Consider the following 19,870-nt stretch of genomic DNA (forward strand, 5'->3'; position numbering starts at 1 on the left):
TCATTACTAGAATATTCCTGGTCACTAAAAAGCTTTAATTTAAATCTGTACTTCGTTTTGAGAAAAATCAAACAATGAGTTAACCTCAATTGGTATCATTAAGTAAGTCGTACCTGTATTCTTCACTTTGTTGTATGCAGTACTTTCATGGTGTAATGCGTATCTATGATTGCTAATGCGTAATTGTACGCTATATTTTAATTTTCAATGCGTATTTTGTAAAATTTAATGCGTATTTCTGCAAATATGCACCTTATCTAGAGCTCTGATGCATCGACTCACAAGGTTTGATGATTCTAAGCCAATAAATACCTAACATACTTAAATTTAGCCATAAAATGTTGAAAGTAGGTCATCGTGACCTACATTTTGGCCGACATTTTTAAAGACCCAAAATGCATCTACTGACCAAGTTTGATGATCGTAGTTCTGAAGGTAATCAAAATATGCATTTTAAACAATTTGAAAACAAATGCCAACAAAATTCAAAAAGTACGTCACAGTGACCTACCTTTTCATAAATATGTTTTAAGGTCCAAAGACACATCAAATTACAAGATTTGATGGTTCTAAACCTCCCAGTGTCTGAAATAATAGTATAGAATGTTTTTAAAAGGATTAGTCATAAAGTTCAAAAAGTAGATCACGGTGACCTACTTTTAAGTTGACGTTGTTCAGGGACTCAAGATGCATCAACTGACAAAGTTTGATGATCATAGGCCTTAAAGTGTCCAAAATATGCCTTTAATCAATTTGAAAACAAATGATCACAAAATTTCAAAAGTAGGTCACAGTGACCTACTTTTGAGTTAACATGATGTGAAGTTCTAAGATGCATCAACATACAAGATTTGATGATCCTAGTCCTTATAGTAAGCAAAATATACATGTTTTTATCAATTGTAAATTTAGGTCAAATTTGAAGTGACCTTGAGACCACGCCCTTTGCCCCAGGGTAATTCCCCGTGCAAATTTTAATCTTCAACATATCCTGATCCTTGTGTGTAAGTTTGGTGAAAAACTGCCTGGTGGTTCTGGAGAAGAAGATTTTTTAGCAACCAGTACTTTTGGTTTTGTTTTCCTGATTATCTCCCCTTGTTTATGGGTCCCAACCCTTATCTTAGTATAAATTGTAGCCTTTGGGCCAAGGACACCCTGTGACAAATTTGGCACTGATTGGCCGAGGGGTTCTTGAGTTATGGCCCATATTCTAAAAAGGGGTATGTCTTTTAACCACAAGGAACCACAAGGAACCACAAGGATACCACAAGGAACCACAAGGAACCACAAGGAACCACAAGAACATCTTATTTAATTTTAATGAGTCTAATTATGGTTTATATGTGCAATTTTTAGTCATCTGAGTCACACAGGTGACCTATTGCTATATGTTATTGTCCGATGTTGTGCTTCCTGTCTATCTGTTTCCTAATCTTTTGAACCATTTCAGCTTCTTTTCTTGAACAGCTTATCCAATTTCAACCAATTTTGGCACAAAGCATCTATAGGTAAAGGGGAGCAAAATTTTCAGATTTCAAAATCTCTTATCCACGGGGGATTAACAGCCAAATGTACTCAACAATCTACGTAACACCCTTACCCATGCACAACACCACAAAGAAACACATTAGCACCCACAAGGAACCCAGTGACACCCAAAGATAACCTAGGTGTGAAAAAATTAGCAAATGATTTTATAAACCATACACCTACTCAAAGTAAGCAAGCAGTATTGCATGATTTAAAAAGTGATTATGGAGTAGTTGAAGATGTTAGAGTATATCTGGTTGATAATGAGCAATAAGTCCATCCTTAAAAAATTGTTTGTTTGGAATTGCCGTCTGAAGGGGTTCAGACACAGGAGGGAGGGAGAGAAATTTTTTTTTTCAAAATTGAAGATGAATTTTAAATTTTTGATAAAATATCAGTAAACAGTACCGGTAAATACATTTTCTGACTTTAAAAAAAAAGTATCTACCATCAACAAAGAAACATAATTTTGCATAGATCTGACACTACATTTCAGTGTTTTGTATTGTGCATGTGATAATGGGTAAAAAAATTGATTAAATAAAACATAAATCTTCCTACTTTTGGCATTTTGGAATTTTTTATGTACAACTTATCTAAAATGGAACGCTATTGTTTTTGGTCATTCGGACGCTTAAACTAATGGCGAAAAACAGCAGTTAATTTGTGTGTTTGCAAGACTTGGAAAAACACATCGATCATGTGGATGTCAAACTTGTGTGTCAGTAAATCGTAAGAAATTTAATATGCATGTGAATCGGTTAAACATAACTTCATTTGTAAATTGCAAGTACTAGTAGTTCTACAACAAGCTTCCTTGATTTCACAAAAATTAAACTGTTTCTTCATCCTGCAGATACTAGCATTGCACAGAAATACATGCTTGTAAATCGTGTCAAGATTATTCTAGCTCCAATGCGAGCAATAACGAGAAAGCGGGAATGATTTTTTTCTCAGTTATGTCTACCATTATGGCAAAAAATGGAATATAGGACAATCAAAGAACAAAAATGAAAGAAAATTAAAAATGTAGTATTGTGTTCATTTTGTTGAAAAATTTTATGGCAAATAAATTTAATAAATGATATTACATTTAAATATATATTTTATTTTACTTGTCAATATGAAGGTTAATGAAAGAAAAAGTGAGCAAGCTCACATACCCCACGCTCCACCAAAACTCAAAGTGCTGAAAATCCCGGAAAAAATGAAAGAATCGGAATTACCCGGTAATATGCACATCTACAAATTGTGTCCTAAATATCTGCAGAGTTTGATGAAATTCTAAGCAGCGGTTTCTGAGGAGTTGTGCTGACAAACTGTTCACCACTATATTCAAGATATCCCCAAAAATCTAAGTTGTAAAGTGCCAAAATTCCCAGAAAAAAAAGGAATCGGAATTTCCTGGTAAAATGCATATCTATACATTGTGTCCTAAATATCTGCAAAGTCTGACGAAATTCTGTGCAGCGGTTTATGAGGGGTCGCGCTGACAAAATGTTCATCTCTATATTCAAGGTATGGCCAAAAATATAATTTGAAAAGTGCCAAAATTCCCAGAAAAATAAAGGAATTGGAATTTCCTGGTAATATGCAACCTGCACACTGTGTCCTAAATATCTCCAAAGTTTGACGAAAATCTGTGCAGCGGTTTCTGAGGAATTGCGCTGACAAAATGTTTATCTCTATATTCAAGATATGGCCAAAAATATAATTTGAAAAGTGCCAAAATTTTCAGAAAAATGAAGGAATCAGAATTTCCTGGTAATATGCACATCTACAAACTGTGTCCTAAATACCTGCAAAGTTTGACGAAATTCTGTGCATCGGTTTAGGAGGAGTTGCGCTGACAAACTGTTCATCTCTATATTCAAGGTATGGCCAAATGCCTAAGTTAAAAAGTGCAGAAATTCACGGGAAAAATAACGCAATTTCCTGGTAATATGCACATCTACACTTTGTGTCCTAAATACCTGCAAAGTTTGACGAAATTCTGTGCAGCGGTTTATGAGGAGTTGCGCTTACAAACTGTTCATCTCTATATTCAAGGTATGGCCAAATGCCTAAGATAAAAAGTGCGAAAATTCCCGGAACAAATAATGGAATCGGAATTTCTTATGAGGAGTTGCGCTGACAAAAAAAAGGACTGACTGACTGACTGACACTCTGACGGACGGGTCAAAAACATAATACCTCACGCAACTAGTTGCGTGGGGTATAATAACAATCTTATTGTTTTTCCCAATTTTACACAAATGTCGACAATTTTTCCCAATTGAAAAGGCCCAGGTCCCATTTAAAAATTGTAGAAAAATCACTGTGCACCCATAACTTTTACCTGGTCCATTATCTGAAAAATGTATGTCGAATTCATCATCCGAAGCAAGTCCATTAGTGTGCATCCTAAGATGTCCATGCAAGTTTGCTCATTATAGGGCTCATAGTTAATTGGAAATGAAACCTGCATCAAAAACTAACATTTTCACTCATCCACAAAATGTAGGTCAGATTCAGCATCCAAAGCAAGCCTGGTAGAATGCATCCTTATATGTATCATCCATGCAAGTTTGGTCATTAAAGAACTCATAATTACTTGGAAATGAATCATGCACCAAAAACTTTAACCTGTTCCCTCAACCGGAAAATGTAGGTCAGATTCTGCATCTGAAACAAGCCTGATAGTATGTATCCTTAGATGTATCATCCATACAAGTTTGGTCATTATAGGGCTCATAGTATCTTAGAAATGAGACCTGCACCAAAAACTTTAACCTGTTCACTCAATCGGAAATTGTAAGTCAGATTCAGCATCCGAAACAAGCCTGGCAGTATGCATCCTTTGATGTATCATCCATGCAAGTTTGGTCAACATATGGCTTATAGTTACTTGGAAATGAAACCTGCACCAAAAACTTTAACCTGTTCACTCAACCAGAAAATGTAGGTCAGATTCAGCATCCGAAGCAAGCCTGGTAGTATGCATCCTTAGATGCATCATCCATGCAAGTTTGGTCAACATAGGGCTTATAGTTACTTGGAAATGAAACCTGCACCAAAAACTTTAACCTGTTCACTCAACCGGAAAATGTAGGTCAGATTCAGCATCCGAAGCAAGCCCGGTATTGTGCATCCATAGATGTATCATCCATGCAAGTTTGGTCAACATAGGGCTTATAGTTCCTTGGAAATGAAACCTGCACCAAAAACTTTAACCTGTTCACTCAACCAGAAAATGTAGGTCAGATTCAGCATCCGAAGCAAGCCTGGTAGTATGCATCCTTATATGTATCATCCATGCAAGTTTGGTCATTAAAGAACTCATAATTACTTGGAAATGAATCATGCACAAAAAACTTTAACCTGTTCCCTCAACCGGAAAATGTAGGTCAGATTCTGCATCCGAAACAAGCCTGATAGTATGTATCCTTAGATGTATCATCCATACAAGTTTGGTCATTATAGGGCTCATAGTATCTTAGAAATGAGACCTGCACCAAAAACTTTAACCTGTTCACTCAATCGGAAATTGTAAGTCAGATTCAGCATCCGAAACAAGCCTGGCAGTATGCATCCTTTGATGTATCATCCATGCAAGTTTGGTCAACATATGGCTTATAGTTACTTGGAAATGAAACCTGCACCAAAAACTTTAACCTGTTCACTCAACCAGAAAATGTAGGTCAGATTCAGCATCCGAAGCAAGCCTGGTAGTATGCATCCTTAGATGCATCATCCATGCAAGTTTGGTCAACATAGGGCTTATAGTTACTTGGAAATGAAACCTGCACCAAAAACTTTAACCTGTTCACTCAACCGGAAAATGTAGGTCAGATTCAGCATCCGAAGCAAGCCCGGTATTGTGCATCCATAGATGTATCATCCATGCAAGTTTGGTCAACATAGGGCTTATAGTTCCTTGGAAATGAGACCTACACCAAAAACTACACCAAAAATGTTAACCTGCTCCAAAAACATTAACCTGGTCATTTATTTGCTGAAACTGCAGCATCTGAAACTTTGACTGATACAGTGAAACACACTTAAAGCATATTCCATGCATGTCTAATCAATATAGGACATAGAAGTAAATAAAAAGAAAACTGCTCCAAAAAACTTAACCTTAACCCGGGACGCCGACACCGACGCCGACGCCGAGGGTATTACATAAGCTCCCCCAACTTCATTGAGGTGAGCTAAAAATCAAATAGGAATATAAGTTATGCATTTTCTATTTGCAAATTGATCGACAAATATATTGTAGGTTAAAAAACAATAGGTATCCAGGCATTCAAAGAAATTGTCCTGATTTTTTTTTATTATTTGGTATTCTATGTCTTCTATTTCCTTCATGTAGTATATAATGCACAGTGTAAAATGCTTTTGCTATCACTTCAAGACATCACAAATCACTTCTAATTTCATATCATGCAAATTAGCGTTGTTTTTTTTTTTCAGCCTCAATTCAGGGAAATCTTATTTTTCTAAAACTGTATTCATTTTTTTCATTTTATGGGGTAAAATTGTCAACTTTTTATAAGACCTTCTCTAAGAATTCCAAAACCCTGAATAATATAAAGTGTGAAAATTTCATTTTCAAGCTTCATAATGATGCATTTTAAATTAAATATTAATTTTTGGAGTTATCCTTCCTGGCTGAGGATCTGATATCCTTAAATTAATTCCTTAAATTAATAAATAATTAACTAGAAAACTGACCAGTCAGCAAGGGTCCCGCTGAGGGGTAGAAAGATAAGGGTACAACTCATTGAATGAGGGTTTTACTTGATTACATTTTTTTTAATATATGAAGTATAAGTAACAACTGTATTTTTAAAATTTCAAGATAATTCCTAAAATATCCAAAAACCTGTAAATAGTAACCTTGTATTTACATAAAACAGGGAAAACCTCATGTCTTATTAAAAAAAAATTAAATTTAATGTGTATTTAAAAAAGATTTAAGCAGGTGTTTTATAAAATGCAAGCCTTCATTGAATGCAAATATCACCCAGGGCTGACCTCAACTTCAAAACAAACATCAGTTGCAGACAATAGTGTTCATTAATCTTCATGTGACAGATAAAGATAAGCCTCTAAATTTTCTGCAGCAAGCAAGATAATTAATCCCATCCTTTTCTTCTATATAAATTTACAATAAGAACTTTTTTCAGCACTGACAGAATGGGGTTATCATCTGATTACCTGTTAAAATTAACAGCATTAAGGCAACAAAAAAAATTAAATTAAATAATAAAAAAAAAATAAAATAGTAATAATAAAAAAGGATATCTTAATATATATATCTTGATTTTAGAATTCAATAAAATTATCATAAATCGTTGTGTACAGTATTTTAACCAAAATAAAGTATGAACATTATTTTAAATCCATATTTCAAAGAACGTACACATCATTCAAAATTGACCTTAATTTCAAAACAAAGTTCATTGCAGACAGAGGCGGTACAGTAATTAATCTCAGTGTGACAGATAAAGATAATGCTTAGGATTTTCTTCATGTGGAAGGTTAATTAATCCCAAAGGACAAATTGCACAGCCTTCCCAGTTTACAATGGTAACATTCTCAGCAGTTATCTCTCTTTGCCCATTCATTCTTATGCATAGTTAAGGAATCTACCCCACCACCCCAGCACCAAACCAGAAGACATATAGAACCAAACTTAGCATCAAAATATGTATTTCTGCCTACTGAACTACCATACCAAATTTGAAAATGATTGGGCAATCTTAAAAAAAGTTATTAGAAATAAACATAAAATTTGTGGACGGAAGAGTGACAGACGGACAGACAGACAGACGGACGGACAGAGTGATTACTATATGGCACCCGCAAATCCTTGCGGGGCCCTAATTAATAATAGTAGTTATTAATTCAAAGCACAAAACCATTTCTTTATTGGGTTACCCCTTTTATTTTATAGTGCAAGGGAAATCCCCTTTTGTGAATGCAAAAATAATTGAAACCTTTTCTTTGGTACAATTTTTTTTTTAAAGAAAGAATAATATGTTTTTTCTAATGACATATACATATACACATTTGGATAACAATATTGTGGGAAAATCTTCAAAGATGTACTAAATTTAAACACTCTTTTAGCGCAAAAAAGGTCATATTAAATGTACCATAGCACTAAACCAAACGAATTGAGGAAGACGATTCTTCATTCACACACCCTTTCCTATGCTTTACTATGCATGGGCAGAGGGATGTTTTCTTTAATTTTGGGGGTACTTAAAAGTTAAGACTCAATTTGGAAAAGGGCTACCTCCCCTGCTTCTACAGAACACTGGGTTGACCCATTACTGGTCAGAATGTTCACCTGTAATAACACCATGTACCTGTATATTGGAGGTACACAACCCCTGTATATTTGGGGTAGCTCTTGAAGTGGGATATCTCCCTTGGGTTTGGAGAACACAATATATTGAGTCATTACTGGGGTGCAGTGTTTACCTACATGACACCTAGTAACATTGCCCTGTTTATTGGAGGTAAACACTATCTTGGTTAATTTTGGGTAGCTCGTAACAAGGATTAAGCAGAGCATTTCTAATTAATACCAGAGTTTTTTTTCAACTGCAAGAACAAAGTACAATTAATTCCCCCCCCCCTTTAAATAATTTTTCTTTAAATTTTATCCTTTTTAATTTTAACAATTGAACTCCCTCCCTCATCACTTATTTTTGTCATCATGAAGGTAACATTTGAGCTTACACAATTCACTTTATTGAAATCTCTTCAACTATTTTTTTAATCGAGATACAAAAATAAAATAAGTAAATTACTTGTATGTACAAGATTACTTAAATATATTAATTAATCAAATAAATTGATTAAATAAATTATTTAAATTAGTTTTGAAATTACCAATGAATATAATAATTTGCAAAATTGAAAAAAAAAAAAAAACTAAAAATTCATATGTGGTATATTTTGATTGTCTTTTTTTGATAATTCTACATTAAAGAAATAACATTTCATTTTATACAGCTGGGTTTAAACTTAACACTCGCCCACTCGCAAATTGTGAGTAAATTTTGGTGTGGGCTCATAAAATTTATAACTTGCTCGCCCACGTGGCGAATAAAAATTCTGCCAGGTCCGATTTCATTCCCAATAACCTTACTAAAAACAGACATTTTCCGCAGGTTCTTGATTTAAAACTACAGACAAATGAAATAAATCACAGCAGCATGGTCCTATTGTTCGTAAATATCCTTCATCTTTTCCATTTAAAGCACTACATTATTTGTGAAATCCCTAAAACGATCGTCTTTTCCCTAACCCGAATTTCCTCCATTCCTCTGTACATAGTTGATACATGAGAGATATACAATTTTAATAACTCCCAACTTCATAATCACATGGATAGCAAGTGTTTTCACTTATTTCAGATACGTTGTAGTTAAAATATTTAACCTAGAAAAATATTATTTATGTGTCATTGTCACTTCATCAGTTGAACTAGCAAATACATGCATGTACCAGGATTACATGAAGGGGCTACATATAGGCCAATCAAGTTACCATGTAAAAAATGGATCATAAAAGTGATGATTAAATTCAATTTTATTTCCTTTGATTAAACATTTATATGACGTTTAATTTTTTTAAAGCAAGAACTCCAATTTTAAATAAATGTATTATTATACATGTTTTTTTTTTTGTATCTACTTTTGTCCCAGTGTCTACAAAGAGTTTTTTTATCTTAGAGTCTGTGGGCTAACAAATTTAGCTGTGGGCTCCTTAATTTGAAATGTCAGGGGCCCACATGGCTCGTGGAAATTTCAGTTAAGTTTAAACCCTGTTAGAATTATTCTTTCCCTCTTCTTATGATTATACTATAATTAAAAGAAAATATTCCTTTCTTCTCTTTTAAATGGGAGGTCAACATTACCGCTACATCGTCAAAAATTTCAACTCATTACCGCTACATTTTTTTCAAATTTTTGACCGATCATTACCGCTACATTTTTTTTGGCCGAAAACAACTCATTACTGCTACATAATCATATTGAATTAGCCAGGTATGGTACGGAATATGAGTTCCAATCAACAGAATTCACTCAGTGTGTAAGTAAAGTACTATAATTTTTTTTCATTTTGAATTCTAAACAGAAGAATGTGAAGACTGAGTTTTAATTATAGACAGAGCTTGATTTGATTTTTAAAATTTTAAAAGTGTACCGGTATTATGAAATAAAATAAATTTCAAATTTAAACTAGAACTGTCCAAACGGGACAAAATACCCCCCGCTGGGTTTTTAGAAGTAAGTTTTTCCTTAATAAAGATATGGACCGGACACGAATTATGAAATTTTTCTTCCAGTGACCTTGAACTTCCCCAAATGACCTTGAGTCAAGGTCATGACACACCCTTGGGTCATGGGCAATCTTTGTGTGAAATGAAAACCTACCAAGTTTATCCACAAGAAAGATATGGACCAGACACGAATTATGAAATTTTTCTTCCATGACCTTGAACTTTCCCCAATGACCTTGGGTCAAGGTCATGACACACCCTTTGGCCATTAGCAATCTTTGTGTGAAAGGAGAACCTACCAAGTTTATCCATAAGAAAGATATATATGGACCAGACACGAATTATGAAATTTTTCTTCAAGTGACCTTGAACTTCCCCAAATGACCTTGGATTAAGGTCACGACAAACCCTTGGATCATGGGCAATCTTTGTGTGAAAGGAGAACCTACCAAGTTTATCCATAAGAAAGATATGGACCGGACACGAATTATGAAATTTTTCTTCCAGTGACCTTGAACTTCCCCAAATGACCTTGGGTCAAGGTCATGACACACCCGTGGATCATGGGCAATCTTTGTGTGAAAGGAGAACCTACCAAGTTTATCCATAAGAAAGATATGGACCGGACACGAATTATGAAATTTTTCTTCCAGTGACCTTGAAGTTCCCCAAATGTCCTTGGGTCAAGGTCATGACACACCCTTGGGTCATGGGCAATCTTTGTGTGAAAGGAGAACCTACCAAGTTTATCCATAAGAAAGATATAGACCGTGGTGGTGAGCAGGAAACAGGACTTGTTCTTTTTTATGTTGTACTTTAAATCAATCTGTACATACATACCGGTAAGTTGATGGCTAACGAAAGAGGCACTGTAGCGGTAAAGTATACTTTTATACGTAGCAATAATGCAATTTTTAAGATCGGGATCGAGATTTCATTTGTAAAGATTCTCTATCAAGAAAATGTTTGAAGACATATACTTAAATACACTTTACAAAGCGTTGCATGGACTTAGATCACGTAATGTAATGACAGATTGGCATGCTGTACAAAGTTTGATAGAACCTGAACCAGAGACGTAGATAAATAATGTTCCTGATAGAATGGCATCCAAACTTCTTACACTTTTTAAGATCCGACCTTGTTGTTGAAGCATTTGATCAATTGCTTGCATATCACAATGAATCATTATTGCATTGTCATGCTAATAAAGAGTGTTTTGTATTTATAATGACTGTGTAATGGGTTAGGTACGTAGTAGTAAGTAAACATGACAAATAGCAGGCAAAGTCCTGTCTCAATAGCTGTCAAGCTTGTATTTTCATTTGATAATTTTTTTGTAATCAGATTACTTGTGTTCTTCTGTACAACCATAAGGGTACATGTATTCAATAAAAATATTTCATTCAAACCTTGCAAATTTTTATAGTCACAGTAATAAGTAATATATGATATAATAAAGACATAATACAGATTCTTATTTAAATTATCAAGTTTTATTCACAAAATGTATTTTTTTATGGCGAGTGAAATATTTGATAATGGCGACCAGAAATTCTGAAATGGCGACCAAAAAAATTTTTAGGTCGCTATTTTGCGACCTAAGAGCAAGTGTGACTTGGAGCACTGTATGTAATTCAATACACAATTTATGATCATTATAATTTTTACTCTTAAAATATTTATTACATACAGTACTATTTTCTATAATATGCAATTTATGCTACTTTAGGATATTCTCATTGTTTTATTTTTTCAAAATTAAAGGAGCAGTGCATTAAAAAAAAATAATGGTCGGTATACAACACAAGTCCGAGGCCTCTTGTCTCTTCTTTCAATACAAAAGTATAATCCAACTCTGTAAAAGATACATGGAATGGCCAACTTGATACTAATATATTGTAACAAGATAAAGAGATTATAACTAAATCCCCAAAACCTTTAAGGAATGAAATGCATGATCATGGATTAACTAATAGTTGGTCTGCATGGTTATTGAATCAGCAACCACCCCATAAAATTATTTTATTTATCATATATACTCATCTATATTGGTCATTATTACGAGTGATTAATCATTATTAAGGTTAATTGATTTGAACATGTTTTATTCTGTAATAAAACAAAAATGGAATAAGCAGCATTCCTTGCTATGACCATAAACACACTGAATGACAAAAGGAGATAATTTCCTTTTATTTGGTGCAATGTACTATAATAGTACAGTTTTAAAACGTTAATAATAGAATACCTCATGTCCAGAGTACTTCATCCCTTGAACTTAAATTTTTACATATTTTATAGTTGACTAAATGCATTTTAAAAGCATGCCAATATTTTGACAGCTTGGTGCCCAGGAGTAAGGAAAAATATTTTTAAAAATTCATTAAAGTTGATGGTTTTGGTCCCACACCTCAGGCCCTGTGGGTAAGAGATTTTGAAATCTGAAAATTTTGCTCCCCTTTACCTATAGATGCTTTGTGCCAAAATTGGTTGAAATTGGATAAGCTGTTCAAGAAAAGAAGCTGAAATGGTTCAAAAGATTAGGAAACAGACAGACAGGAAGCACAACGTCGGACAATAACATATAGCAATAGCAGTGATTGGGAAGGGCTTGCGCCATGTGCCATAGTCGCATTGAAGTGAAAAATGGCGCATTAAATCAATCAATCATGGCGCCATATTTGGTGCGCATTCAAGTTTTAGCGATGTTATTTGGAAATAGTTTGTGTACGACCTTCTTTCTTGTTTTACTTTTGTTTTAACAATCTCTCACCAGAGGGTGTTTTTACGTAAGCGGAGCGCGCCCTCTGGTGAGAGATTGTCGTTTTAAATGCAGTCAATTTAAAACAACAAATTTATTGGTTTAAACCTGTCAAAAAGTACTTCCGGTTAAACGAAGCACTTGTAAACATGAGGTACAATACTTCATTCATTTGTATGGTAAGACTGTTCCCTTTCCAAAACTGTCATAATTTTAACACAAAATACGGGTCTGTTATATTCTAAGAAAGTTCCATAAAGTTTACTGCATTTCATGCGTTAAAAATCGGATTTGGTTAATTAAAAACGTGTTTTCTCCCGTATTTCATATTTGTTTGTCACTTTGTTATTTCTTAAAATGGCCCTTCAGATTATATGGATGGCCCATTCATTTTCGAAATGGCCCATCAAAAATGTTGACAGTTGCGCCATAGTCCCATTGACCATTTTGGCCTTCCCAATCACTGCAATAGGTCACCTGTGTGACTCAGATGACTAAAAATTGCACATACAAACCATAATTAGACTCATTAAAATTAAATAAGATGTCCTTGTGGTATCCTTGTGGTTCCTTGGGGTTCCTTGTGGTTAAAAGACATACCCTCTAAAAAGTTTACTCACACCGCACAAATGGCCATAGCATTAAGTCTTTTGAGCCTTTGGCTCAGAAGAGCTAAAAACCGAATACAGTACACTTCTGATTTCCCAGAATTGATACGAATGTGATTTGAGGGCTATAACTCTTGAAATTTAAATGATTAAGGTTAGAATTGACAAAATAAATGTTATAATCCACTGAACAATAATTTTTACTTTAAAAATACAATTTAATATAGCATATAGTGTTTTAATATATATCAAAAATACAATGCAATATAGCATATTTATATTTGTAGTATATCAGAGACTTTTAATTTTTTTAAAATAGCATAAATATTTTAATTGGAGGAAAATATTCACATATTTGAACCATGGGGAAAATGTTAGCCTGTAAATGTCAGGATACATAAACATAATGTCAATAAAATCTTAAAACTTGATTGTTTCATGTTTTTGTTGGGCAAGTGAATTTTTTAGGTGGGCAAGTGAAATTTATTGTATCACTTGCCCTTCGGCAAGTGAGTTTTAAAAAGAATTCTAGACTGACACATTCTGTTGCGTAAAACTTGGCAATCAGAAGCTAGCTATATGACATTCCAGCTCTAGAGCTCGATGCCATAATAATGTGAAAAACAATTGTAAAATAAAATTAAGTGTTAAATTATTTCGATAAAAAACGTTTTTGAAATTCAGTTGGGATCGGGATGTCATAAAATATTTCACCGCCTAATTTGTTACGCTGGGGGGGGGGGGATTTCTATAAAATAACTTTCTAATTGACTTTATGTATAGAATATGATTGATTCAGTAAAAATAATGCATGAAAGGTTTTAGAATTCGCCAATTAACCTCAAGTTCTCAAGGGTTCTCTAGAGTTCTCAATTGTTCTCTGTTTAGTAGGACCGCTTTAATCATGGGCAGTGATGGGGTATACATACATGTTAACCCTGTTCAAACATTCTCTATCATCTGAAAGGCAACTGCTTTATGATTACACAATAAATACGCGATAATGCGAGTGAAATCGAAACCTTGATAATTTTCCCAGGAATTGAAGACCGACCTGTCTATCTGTAGTTTTTCGTCGCCCATCCAAGGAATAAGATGATATCCCTGGTCGATAGATAATGCCCTCTTGTCATCCTTAAAGAGTTTACATGCATATCCGAACACAAATAACTCTTCTTTATCATCGGTTTGTTTCTCTCTTTCATTCAAGCACAAGCTAGGATTCAGCCAGTCGGCAGCCATTGTAATTCTCTATTTTTCTCAACGGTAAAACTAGTACTTCCGACTCCCGATTCTCTCGGTTTTTTTTAATCATTTTGTAGAATTAGATTTAGTGCACGTAAACTTGCAATAGAAAGGTATTTAACGTTATATTTCCACATCAAGACATAAAAAACGAAAGATTTTTATCAATGTTTGCAACGGCCTGCCTAACTGAATACCCACAGGGTTACTGTCAGTTATTTACAGGGTGTGAAATGAAATCCGTATTGAGCGAGGCGCTTGGTTTCAGGATGGAGTATTTTGTGTATTATGTGCTTTTCTAGTGTGTCTAAATACCCTCATTAAAATAAAAAAATTAAAAAATCGCTGAAATTAGCAAGTTTTACAAATGTCATATTTACTGTATTGATATAAAAAGAGTAAACATGATAAAAGAGCGCCACTCACCATCTTGGGTTTGAGGGAGTGCCTCGGTTCACACTTGATTTAAATCATTATCCATATTTTTACTACCGGTGTTGGGTGAGATCTAGCTTCAAAATTTATAACGTCTGCCGATTTGAACTTGTCGTATAAAACATGCAATAAACCCAAAACGTCCTCTTTGTAAAGGAGAAAGTCCGAAAACAACGAAAGCCCATTGGGTTTATTTTCGTAGGTTAAAAAGATATGTTTTTTTTTATAACGCGAAACTTTCGCGAATAAACGCGTAACTTTCGCGTTATAACGCGAAACTTTCGCATTATAACTCGTAACTTTCGCGAATTAACGCATAATTTCGCGTTGTAACGCGTCACTTTCGCATTATAACCTTTTATTATATAGTCTATTTATAGTCCCTATATAATCTATACAAGCGCAAACAGTTCATAACACTACTTATTATACCTCATTATAAATATTCTACACAACGCGTTATCTGATTGGTTCTAGGTTATCACGTGATCGGGCCGTAAAACTTCATATTTCACGGCCGTCAGCATGCTTTTCATCATATTCCACCTCTTCGGATACTTGGTGTATTTTCCCGAGTTCGTTTAAAAAAAACTCCCGAGAGTAATAGACGTCACAATACCCTGGTTTACGTCACAAATTTGATGATAATGTGTTGACCCAGGGTTTTAGTAACTTTACGTTAAAAATGAAACTGAATTTGAGACAGTGCCGAATTTGAAAGCTTTTTTTAAAGGTTTTGCCTGTTTCGGTATAATAAACAATTCATTGCATGAATGTTCGGGAAACATGAAGACTTATTCAGCCAAGAAATATCATTATTTCCCGAGGGCTATGATTTTTCTTGGCTGAATAAGTCTTCATATTTCCCTCACTACCATGCAATAAATGTATAATATATACATTTGTGGTATCTCTCTATTATATAAACATACAGAAAGAAAATATCTTCAATTCTGTATGAAGTTTGTCATAGGTCAGAGGTCAATACGTGACCTAATCACACGGCGCAATAATATCTACCGGTACATAAATTATAAAATGACCTGCTCCACTTGCTTTTCATGTATAAAAATGAAGAAATAAGCAAGTAAAATGATAATTATTTTATTTAAAATGTCATCAAGTTTTTTATACAGTTTTTGGGCTATCGATTCAACCTGTGTACATAGAGAAAACTACATGTAGGCCTAGGAGCCTAGGGTTTGTTTACATTTTTCTTCACTTTTGTCAGCTGCACAGTCTCTAACGTTTATTCTTATTTTTTGGGGAAGACCTTTGGTTAAATCTTAATGATAAACTTTTATTTTATCTTTAAATTTTACTCACGATAAATGTGTAATCTGTCGAAAAATATCATCGCAATCATGCCATGAACAGCTGCTTAACACCTCGGCGTTTTCGTAGTTTAATGTAAAGTTGTCGCCAGTGTCTCCGTGTTTATCAGTGTTTTACGATAAGTATGCCTTTAGTTACTGAAACCGTAGAATTTTTTTAATCAAATTGCAAATTTACTGGCTCGGACAAGTGTCTCAATCCATCGGATCCATCCATCCCTTTCCAGCGACCGAAATTCCTCCAACTTTTTATCATCAAACTTCGGACGTATTTCTTGTGTCTTTTCAGCAGCGATTATCATTTTTCACGAATAAAAATATTCCCAGACAACAATCTGTTCACTATTACTGATCACAAGTAGCCTTTCACAAAATATTCCCTTCGAAACAGATTCCTTAGCCTAGTGCATTCGAAGCGTAACCGCCATGCAAGCCGATTTACACCTTGCGTCATTTTTCCTAATCTACGACGCACGGTTAGTGCAATAATTTAAATTCGAAAATATTCAATTGTCTGTCTCAAATGTATATATAAGTAATAAATAACAAGTTTATAAACTTCAATTCCCATTGAAGTTTATAAACTTGTTATTTATTTCTTATATTCACTGGATCTGAGGCCGTATTCACCGGAGGGTCATTGCACGTGCAGCCGCATTGTGACGTCACAAAACTGGGTTGGGGCAGTTTACGCGAATCAGTTTATAAAAAAGCGTAAACTGTTCCAACTCAGTTTATACCGTATAAAATGGGTAGCTATTAAATTCATTGCTTATAATTTAATTTTCATTCATTTGATGTAAGAAAAAAAAGATGATTGTTCTAACAAAATGACTTCAGTTTGTACAAAATTTGAATGATTGTAACGTCAGGCGGATTGATACGTTTTTGACGCAAGTCATCGTGACGTAGGCAACCCATTTTATACGATATAAAGTAATTTTTTTTATCCAATCAAATCCAATCAGCGTTACAACCAGAATTAGATTATAACGTCACAAAACGTAAAATGATGCAACAAGTGCAACGTTATATTTTTACAATGTAACCTTTTGATTAATTTTTATTCTTTCACCAAAAATTCCTGTTTAATATTTTTTTTTAAAGTGGGAGGGGGGTATGCATGTTCACATATACATGTACCATTACACGTAAGTACATATAATTTACAATAATTATTGTATTTATATGATTAAAAAAGAATATAGTTTCAATTTTGTCTACATGATGCGAACAAATTGGGACCCAGGAAGAAATTTAACACACAAAAGTCCGTATACTATAACGCAATCGTTTTCCGGGCTTTTGTGGTTTTGATGTTTTGCATGCTAGGAAATCCAATGACAGAAAAATATCTATAACATAAAAATTTAAATATTTACATTTTTAGAACTTTTTTACTGAAGACAGCTGTATGTGTATCCTAGTTTGCTTATAGCTCCGCTTACACAATTGTCATATTAGACGAGAAGACATGCGCAGATCTAGCAGGGGTCAAGAACGACCCCTCCCTAATACACACAATTAAGAGCCATAGCTGCCTTACCGGCGACTCGGCCTACTCAAGTATTTAAAAGGAAATCCTGTTTCTATTTATAGATACATGTACCGTTTCAATTCAAAATCAAACTACATGTATGTAATCATTTGTGTTATATTTTCATAGTTGCAAGTTTGTTGCATGGCAGTAATTTTACTTGTCCAATACTCATTCTAAACAAAAATATTTGAAAATTTAAAAAATAAAACAGGCTAGCAGCTATGACTTTGGGTCATTAAAATAGTTTAAGACTGTACTTTCAATGTGTAATGTTGTATTATATATCTCTTTTAAAAATTATTTATACATGTATTATAAAACAATAAAAGAAAACATGGGAAAATGCACACAGAGAAAAAAAAATAAAATTGTAGTAAAGTAACACGCAACGTGAGACCCGAACTCACGATCCTTATGTTCTTAATTCAGGAATCATACCACTACGCCACGAAGTCTTTCTGACAAAAATGGATAAAATTAAGACAGATTGTTAAATTTTGAAATAATTTTAGAAGAAAAATTAAATACATATTTTCAAGATTTTCAATATGAAGACCACCTTTAACCAAAATTATCTAAACGTAATGAAGTGCAGTCATATCCAAATAAAATTATTCAGAAGTTGTTTTTAAGCGGTTAGCTAGCTACATGTAACCGCTTTATGGCATGGGCCTCCAAAAACCGGAAACTTCCATAAGGCGCTACCTATCGACATCGCTTTATGGCACGTAACCTTATCCTTCTGCAACCAAAACCGGAAACTTCCACAAGGCGCTACCTATCGACAACGGTAACTTCAGCAAAGCGCTTCCTATGATTTGTATACTGTTGGCGTAATACGCCCCCTGGTGAGAGATTGACAATAAGCTGTGTATGAAGAGTGGCTATTATAACGATTATATCGAATTCTTATTAGACTAGTATTTACCAATGAATTGACAATACTTAAAACACTAACTTCAAAGAACTGAGAATTTGTTCCTTATTACATGTACATCGTGCGATCGCGATTTATAGCAACTGTTAGTTTATTTTTGAAAGTTGAACGATACGGTTAATTATACAGCAGGTTGAAGGTTATTACAGACTGCAAAAACATCAGCAAATCTCTCGATCGAGTTTGATTTTCCTTGCCAAAGTATTAAGAAACACCATTTATTAAGTTAAGTAATACCTGAAAAACGCTTTTATAAAAACACCGAATACATCTGTACGTTTTACACTTTTTGTAACGTTTTTATGGAAACAATAGGATTACCTCCACAATGAAACGTTTGTTTTCTTCTCTTTTCTTCTCTGTCTAATAAACAGATTATAAAAGCTCAGCTCCCAGGGGTAAATTCTCTACTCCGTCTTTGATAATTTATGACAAACGATCATAAGGGATCACTTACTTTTAGTTTTGAAAAAAATAATGGGGCACTTAAAGTAGTAAAATTAATTTTGAAAAAAAAATGGATAAATATATATTAATTTTAATCGGCATTGTGATTCTCTTTTAAAAATCAACCGATATAATTATTCACAGAAGAATAAGATATGAAAAATCTTGGCAATTAGCAAAAATCTAAAATATATACTTAATGCTTATTTATAAGTTTTGAAAATTTGATCAATTCCTAAGGAACGTATTATTAGCTGAGAAAATACTTTTTACATTTGAATTTGTCTAATTTGTCGATTATTATTTTGAGCGTTTAAGAAGAATGAAATTAAAATACAGGTGTTTAGAGGCACATTGATAGAAAAGAAATCAGTGTATATTGTTTAACCGACATATTGAAGAAAGTGACACTGATAACTTCTTAAGTTACACTGACTTTTAGTGTACATTTGAATTTTTAAATACTAGTATTGATTGATTAGACAACTTTCCTTTTCACATGTTTTATTTGAGAACAATATTGCATGAAGAGTATATGGCAAATACACATTATATGTCCTTATCTAGACATATTGTGCAAGACTTCTTTTAAATGATTCTCATATACCATTTACTTTATTCGAACATTTACTTGTTTGAAAAGTCAATAAAGTACATTTCATAAAGCTTGATAATCTTGTTTACTCGCCAGTCTTCCCGTAGAAGTAGTAGTTCATAATATTACTAAACTGAAGTATTCAGTATCT

The 19,870-nt window shown here is 33.7% G+C and overlaps 1 protein-coding gene across 2 annotated transcripts in view; it reads right to left on the bottom strand.

Moving 5' to 3' along the window:
- The window catches only part of LOC134275905 (splicing factor, suppressor of white-apricot homolog), a 225,753-nt gene extending 211,300 nt beyond the window's left edge, over nt 1–14,453 (bottom strand). For both annotated transcript variants that reach the window (XM_062758184.1, XM_062758183.1), the window contains exon 1: nt 14,241–14,453. In XM_062758184.1, the coding sequence (XP_062614168.1) occupies nt 14,241–14,428 (188 nt within the window). In that variant the 5' untranslated portion in view covers nt 14,429–14,453. The remainder of the gene's footprint in view (nt 1–14,240) is intronic.
- Between the last annotated feature and the right edge of the window lie 5,417 nt (nt 14,454–19,870).

This window comes from Saccostrea cucullata, unplaced genomic scaffold (assembly GCF_032062105.1).
Source record: "Saccostrea cucullata isolate Sc308-1 unplaced genomic scaffold, CSIRO_AGI_Scuc_v1 ctg539, whole genome shotgun sequence".
Taxonomy (NCBI): Eukaryota; Metazoa; Mollusca; class Bivalvia; order Ostreida; family Ostreidae; genus Saccostrea; species Saccostrea cuccullata.